This window comes from Saccostrea cucullata, unplaced genomic scaffold, assembly GCF_032062105.1.
Source record: "Saccostrea cucullata isolate Sc308-1 unplaced genomic scaffold, CSIRO_AGI_Scuc_v1 ctg663, whole genome shotgun sequence".
NCBI lineage: Eukaryota > Metazoa > Mollusca > Bivalvia > Ostreida > Ostreidae > Saccostrea > Saccostrea cuccullata.
The window spans coordinates 32149-40000 of record NW_026925177.1 but is presented as its reverse complement, the minus strand read 5'-3'; the positions used below and the strand labels follow the sequence as shown (position 1 = coordinate 40000).

Below are 7852 nucleotides of genomic sequence, written 5' to 3'. Positions count from 1 at the left end.
CAGACATTCGCCGTTTTTATCAAGTACATCTTATGGTAAATTTGGTGACCTTTGAGTATCAAGCTTTTTCACCGTCAAACGTTTCTTAAATACAGTGTAAACTACCCCCGATGTGATGTCTATCAAATTTGCAATGTGTCTTAAAGTCAATCATACATCATCAAATAGTATTTGTTGAAATTTGGCGAACAGTACATAAGTTGTTATAATTTTTGTTGGCAAGGAGGGTACCCATTTTTGATGCCCATTATATAATTTTTCATCATTGAAATCCACCTGCTCTTTTGTCTATAAAATAGGCATTGGTTGCTGTAAATGGCACATATTTCAGTAAATATTTCTTTGGGATTTTTAACAAGTTTTACGGCAGCTTTAATGAAGCTTTTATTTTCACTCTAGTTTACTGATTCTTTACCATTCATTTATAATGCAGTGTCTCGAAAAGCCCTTGTTTCCCAGCTTCTCACGATGAAACTATGTGATGAAAAGTGGTCACATAAACTGTTTTAAATTCATGAAAGATTCAATAATGAGAGAAAGTCAAGTTTATTGTCATATGATATCTGTAATGTATGTCATATAGTTCAGGACATTATTTATTGAACAGCCCTCGTATTTAAGTAATCTACATGACGAATGTAATTTTTTTACCCCTCTCTTGAAAAGCAGTTGGGTATATAATGATGAGGATGTTCGTCTGTTTGTTTTAGGATACCCATCTCTTATCCACAAGTCCTCTTAGAGCACTCAATGACATTTCATAAGATTTTCACAGAATCTTTGTCACACAGTGCCATTGTGACCTTCTATTTTACTTTTTTGATCGGATACGTATTTCGGGTTTCTTATTGACAAAGCCAATCTTTCTCTAATATTGAGGGGTAAACCTATTTCTTATCTGGAATTCCTCCTATACCACAGAATAAGTGTAATTATATGTTCAGATTCTTTACTACATTGTGTACCTGCTATTTTACATTTTGATCTGATACTTATTTTGGGTTTCCCAGAGTGAAACTTGACTTCACCTCATTATATTCAAATGGGAGGCGGGGAGGGTGGTATAATTTTCTTAGCTCAGTGCTCACACGTACCGTACCACGAGTTTTCTATTATAGAACAGGGTAGAATATGGTATTCATTGAAATAAATTTTTAAAATATCATTATATTTAGAATTAGAATATTCATGGATTTTTTTAAAAGACCCTTTAACTTTCCAAATTCTTACCTGTGTGAAATAAAGTATTTAAGATCGAAAGTGACAATGAAGAAACAAAAGCTTTGGTATGAATTCACAATCACGTATAGTGGAGCCTCATATATCCGAACACCTTGGTTCCTAGTCATTTTTTCCGGATATATGTGAATTGTCCGGATATCTGAATTACCAGTTAAACAAGACATAATAAGGTAAAAAAAATTCTGTTCCGATGAAAAATCGTCCGTATAATGAAGCAACCGGATATCTGGCTTTCGGATATCTGAAGGACCACTTTAAACAAAATTTTCTGCATCAAGGAAAATATATTTTAGGAATATTTTCTATTTTTCATTGATTTTTATTGATATCCGAGAAACCTCAAGATAAACGATTTTTTTTTTTGCCATTTTGTGGAAGAAAATCAATATTAACAATTCTTCACAGAAAAAAATTCTGACAAGTGAAGAAGTCAAGCTTCCAAATAATCAAGTCTAAAACAAAACGCAGATACAGTTATCTTTAGCATAAAAGACAAACATTAAAGATGCTTTAAGAACCGAAAGAATCAACTGTATCAGTTATATTTATATCCTTTAGATTATTTGTTTGGGGGAATCGGCAAAAACATGAAACAATCAGGAAATAGACATTAACAGATGTTAAATATCAATAAAACCCTCACTGCTCAATGGCCCTAAGTGCCGAGTAAAGGTCTAAATTTGAAGCCTTCACCGGCTTACGGTGACGTCTCCAAATGAGTGAAAAATTCTCGAGAGGGACGTTAATCAATATACAGTCAATCAATCAATCAATGAAATGTAACAATGGATGCATGCTGAATGATTGCTATCAAGTCACTGGGTCATATCATTGGTTTCATTTACGCAACTGAATAGTCGTTAAGTAAGACTTTCGTCCTTACGTCGCTATTCAAGTCCCATTGCGAGACTTGGATACACCGTATACACCAAGGTCTCTTGTTGTATGACGTCACGGCGTCAGGCTGTATAAGGATTGATATTTGCAAGATCCGAAACTAATAGATCATACCTAGAGAGCTAGATTTTGTGCGAGCTGATTTGCATTGGTATAATATATCAGTATACGGACATGCAACACTAAAAAAGAAATGATTTTTTCTAATTTTTTTCCCGATCCCGCGGTTGGTTTATTCCATAAATGGACTAGTCCAATAATAATAAACAACGCATTTCAACAAAGCCATGGTCTCCAGATGCATGAACAATTATATGCCTCTGTTTTGATGCACACAATAAATAAGAAACAAGTGCAAAATCTTGGATTTTTCTTTCCACACAGGTCTAACCACTCTTTAGTATGCAGTGTAGAGATGATTCTTCTAAAAGTTAAATTAAATCATGATTTCATTTACGCAAGGTTCTCAAAAACAAAAGTATTGCTCAAAAGGTTTATCATTCCTCATGCAGATATTGATTGACTGAGTCAGGCAAGCTTTTTAAAAAGCTGTTACTTGTTGCCGTAGGTGTTGGAAGAAAACGATCCCTTACTGCTCAAGTTTCGAGTGCGAAGTATTGGTATAAATTCTAAAATTTGCCACTTTTCATTGACAATACTAATACTGGCGTTTGAATACGAGTGAAAAATTCTCTAAAGGAAGTTAAACAAACAAACATACAAACAAAATGAATTAGGTTTGCTTCTCTGATAAAGAAGTAATTAAAACAAATGAAAACGATACATAATCTTTACAGATATTGACATCCACTATGGACTGCCAAGAAGCGAGCTGCACCGTAACTCGAGATTTGTTCCGCTGACTCTGACCAATATTGTGAAACATACAGTACAGTCATTTAGTCTGAATCAGCTCAACATCTTCTTTACTCTTATGAATCCTACATCAATGTTTACAAAGGCGAGCTATTCTGGATTTAATCAGGAGCTAACGGTAATTACTTTTTTATACCCTGCTTGAAAAGCGGGAGGGTATATAGTAATTGGTATCTCCATCCGTCTGTCCGTCCGTCTAGCTGTATGTCCGCCCGTTTGTTACGCTTTTGGGGTACCCATCTCTTATCCGCAACTCTTCTTATACCACTAAGTGAAATTTAATGAAACTTTCACAGAATCTTTATAACATATAGCCATTGTGCATCTCCTATTTTACTTTTTGATCCGACACATATTTTGGGTTTCTCAGCCAAAGCAAAACATGGCCTTTGCCATATGGGAGGCGAGGATATCATTTAGTGAGCTCATTGCTCAAAATATCTCTTGTTTTAAAGCGTAGACATTGACGGATGCTTGTTGAGTTTGAATATATCCACTTTTTATGCCTATTAGGTTAAACGATATAAGTGAAAATAACTTTTGTTTGGATATGGATTAATAAATTTTCAATAAAGATACAATCATAAATATATCTTATATATGGTTTTTAACTCACCCGAACCGAAGGCTCAAGTGACCTTTTCTGATCAAAATTTGTTTGTTGTCTGTCGTTGTTGTCGTTGTCATCGTCGTAAACTTTTCACATTTTCATCTTCTTCTCAAGAACCACGGGGCCAATTTCAACCAAAGTTGCCACAAAGTATCCTTGATTGAAGGGAATTTAAGTTCTTCAAATAAAGGACCAAGCCCTCTTCCAAGGGGAGATAATTATGAATTAATGAAAAATTAAAGGTATCTCTTAAAAATCTTCTTCTCCAAAACCATTGGGCCAGGAAAGATGAAGATGAAATTCAAGTCGAAGCATCGTCAGGTAGTGTAGATTCAAATTTGTCCAAAGCATGGCCCCCGGGGTAGGGCGGGCCACAATGACTGATCAAAGGTTTACATAGGAATATATAGGAAAAGTCTAAAAATCCTCTTCTCCAGAACCATTGGACCAGGAAGATGAAACTCATGTGGAAGCTCCTCAAGTAGTGTAGATTCGGGGGGGGGGGGGGTAGGGCAGGGCCACAATGGTTGATCAAAGTTTTACATAGGAATACATAGGGAAAATCTTTAAAAATCTTTTTCTCCAAAAGCATTTGGCCAACAAAAATGAAACTAATGTGGAAGCATCCTCAGGTAGTGTAGATTCAAGTTTTTTAAATCATGACCCCCGAGGATAAGGCCGGGGCCACAATGGCTGATCAAAGTTTTACATAGGAATACATAGGAAAAATCTTTTAAAAATCTTTTCAAGATCAGCAAAGCTATGATTGTTGATATTAATATGGAAACATCGTCAGTTAGAGTTAATTCAAGTTTTTCATATCATGACCCCTGGGGGTAAGGTTGGGCCATATTGGACAATCAAATCTTTATAGAAATGGATAGGAAAAATATTTAAAACAATTCTTCTCAAGTATTGCAAAATTATACATGTATGCTTAATTGATATAGTGACATACATTCTCAAGTATTAAAAAATTCAAACTTTTCAATATTGAGCTGATTTGTGTAGCCCATAACTAGCCCATGTGCACACGTGAGCGATGTGGCCCATGGACTTCTTGTTGGCAATACCGTTATTTGTTAACTCGGTACAAGTTTCTTTTTAGTAATTTTTCCTTTTTGATATAGCGTCAGCTATACATAAAAATTTAACAGTAAGAATTTAAACATACATTTCTTAGAAATGGATAGGAAAAAAAAAACGTTTCGATTCACTTCCTAAGTATCAATACAGCGATTATATATCTTAACGTTGTAGTTTATCATGGTAACAATTTAAACATTTCATTTTTTTTTTAAATATCCGTTTTTATGTGAAACATTCTTGTAGGTACTGGAGTATTCCAAGAAACATGTGTTGCTACCAACAGTACAATTTGTTTGATTCAAATTTGATTTTAATCTTTCATAAAGAATTGAAAAGTTTGATAATTGTTTAAAAACTTGGTAAAACTATTATATAATAGTGGGCAATTTATGAAAATAGTAAATATCAAATTCAAATTTACTCCTGGATTATCGGCGAGAGATGATGTGTACCGGTATTTGCTTTCAAAATTCATGAATATATCTTTTAAAAAATACTGTGCGTAAAGCAGATCGACAAAGAAGTCCATGAAAGTATAATCACGAATTATATTTCGTATTTTTCATGATTGTCGAAAAATTGCCTTTTTTATTTAGTTTGCTGCCTTCAACAATCCAGATTTAAATCAAATTCCTCTGACGTCATTTCTCGGTTTTGGAAATGCTCGGTCATTGGCCAAGCTCTGGGGAATTTTGGCCAATGGAGGGACCTATAACAACAGAACCCTCCTAAATCCGACGATGATTAATCTACTTGGGACCCCTTTAGTAACTGGACGCAGTATAGACGGGTTGCTCGACACAACAGTTGGTCGAGGTGTATTTTTCTTACCAACTCCTCAGGTAGACCACTTTAAATTTTTATTCAAAATTTGTTTCGGCCCATATTTTTTTTCTTATGCAATATAAACGTTTTATGTTACAGGGACATTTATCGTTTGGACATCCAGGTTATGGTGGACAAACAGCCTATGTCGACGTCAAGAATAACGTCGGGATCGGATATCTCACGAGCTACCTCAAGTCTTTCACGCTCGGAGACGACGTGCAGTTTCTCGAGTACGAAGCAGCGTTCTACGAGTGTTTAGAAAAATATGCAAAAGGAAATACTTAAGACTTAAAATTATTATTTTTTTTTTTTTTGAAAATAATTATATTCACAAAAATTAGATAACATACTGCGGAACCATATTTACTTGCGGGAGTCAGTGTTCGTGGACAAGCAAACTTTTACTTCGAATTGACATTATTGGTAGATTCAGTGAATCAATACAATAACATTACTAACGACCTTGGAATGTTAATTCGTGGATTAAATAAACTCACATAATCCACGAACATTGGTCCTCATTGGTCCTCAACACATTATGGTCATACATACTGTAGGTTACAGTTGATAAACTAATTTTAGCAATTGTAAACTAAATACGGTATATGTACGAGGGTTGTCCCAAAATTCTGTAGACAAGCGTTTTTTGTAGGAACATATGTCTTTCATGAATGAAACTTCGTATATAGATGAAACCAACACTATCTAATAAATTTATGGACAAACATGGAGTAACTACACAAATTATTCCAATTTAAAAGACGCATTTCATTGGCTGGTGTAGGAAGGTGGCGCAATACCCAAAAGTTGCAGTATATTATATTTAAATTTCTACGATAAAGTAATTACTACCCTGTATTTTTTTAATGGAAATGAAAATTCTTAATACCGTTTTATTAACTATATTTCTTCAAATTTTGGTGTTTATGCTTTGATGAATATGAATTTTTATAATGTTTTATATACATGGGGTTGAAATCCGACTTTTTGAAAAATGGCGGCTGTGCAGTGTTTTGATCCTCTATTCACCCTCACAGAAATGTACCAGTCATAAATGTTTGGTAGACCAGAAAACTTTTTCTCGTCCTTAGTTTTAAAATGACTAAAAAGGTTTCTCTATGTATATGTGAATAACAGTAAGTAAAATAAAAGACAAGGCTAAAAACTGGACAAGAGTTCCACTGTGCAACTCCATTAGAGAAAGCAGACCAAAAGTCCGTAGAAATATAGCGTTTTCAAATTATTATTATTTCATACCTGTACATGCATATACTTTGTTAACGTATTTTTAAATGTTTGGTCATATCATAGTAATTAAGATATTTTACATTTATAACTATAACCGTTTCGTTTAGATTAAGAATTTTATTCTGGTAATTGAAATATTTTCTCCAAAAATTTGAATCGTTGACATTTGTATTTTTTGACGTTGCAGATTGCTCCGGGTGTTAGAGAACTATATCACTTTGAATGTTATTACTCGAAAATTTTTCAAGTAAACATGATAAAACTTCGTAATTTTAAATATCTGCCAAGAACACGCTTTATCCACCTTGAAAATTTTATAAAGATACATTAATTTCTTTTAAAGGTCTGAGCTCAGTCTATGAAATTTTGGGACAACCCTCGTACAAGTACTTTGTCTTATTTTCTACTCCTTTTTTTATTTTTTATACAAGTTATGTAAAAATTATGAATGTACTTTTCCATTACAAAGACTGAACATTAAAATTTCTTGTATATTTGTTTACTTCAAATAACTTATCATTTACATTATTAACAGTGATAATGATTTATTATTGTGGGTGAATAGCAAAGGGAGTAGAGTATAAATTTCGTACAACGACAAGAATTCTGATAAATTCACAAGAAGTATAATGTAAATGTTCATAATCAATTAATATAGAGCCCTACCAAGCACCTGATGTCCAGAATTTCACAAATCTGGGTTTAATATATCTCACTCCAGCATGCTAGAGGTTCACAACGAGATATGTGAGGCGTGGCGCCGCGTAACCGGAGTATATAAAGAGTGAATGGACGAGGCTCTTACTTGTAGGAGTGAGAATACCTAAGCTCTTGATCATCACTAGTTCTGTTTCCCTCCTGAATGACTAGGAGCTGAGATTTTCCAAAAATAAAATCATTTCAGTTTTTAGAGCCTTGCCTTAACACCGAGGCAGCATGGCTTATTCTATCAGTGATCTTTGTGATCTTTGATTTATTGCTAATACCAAAGAACAGAGAGGGAGAAAAGAAATCAAAACAATGCATTTCTACTATATGGTCACAATTAAAAACTCCTCCCTA

General features: G+C 34.0%; 1 protein-coding gene across 1 annotated transcript in view; it reads left to right on the top strand.

Moving 5' to 3' along the window:
• The window catches only part of LOC134268243 (BAI1-associated protein 3-like), a 93339-nt gene extending 85487 nt beyond the window's left edge, over positions 1 to 7852 (top strand). Inside the window, exons 35-37 of the mRNA XM_062750437.1 lie at positions 2937 to 3133; positions 5311 to 5556; positions 5639 to 7852. Coding sequence (XP_062606421.1) covers positions 2937 to 3133; positions 5311 to 5556; positions 5639 to 5827 — 632 coding nt within the window. The 3' untranslated portion in view covers positions 5828 to 7852. The remainder of the gene's footprint in view (positions 1 to 2936; positions 3134 to 5310; positions 5557 to 5638) is intronic.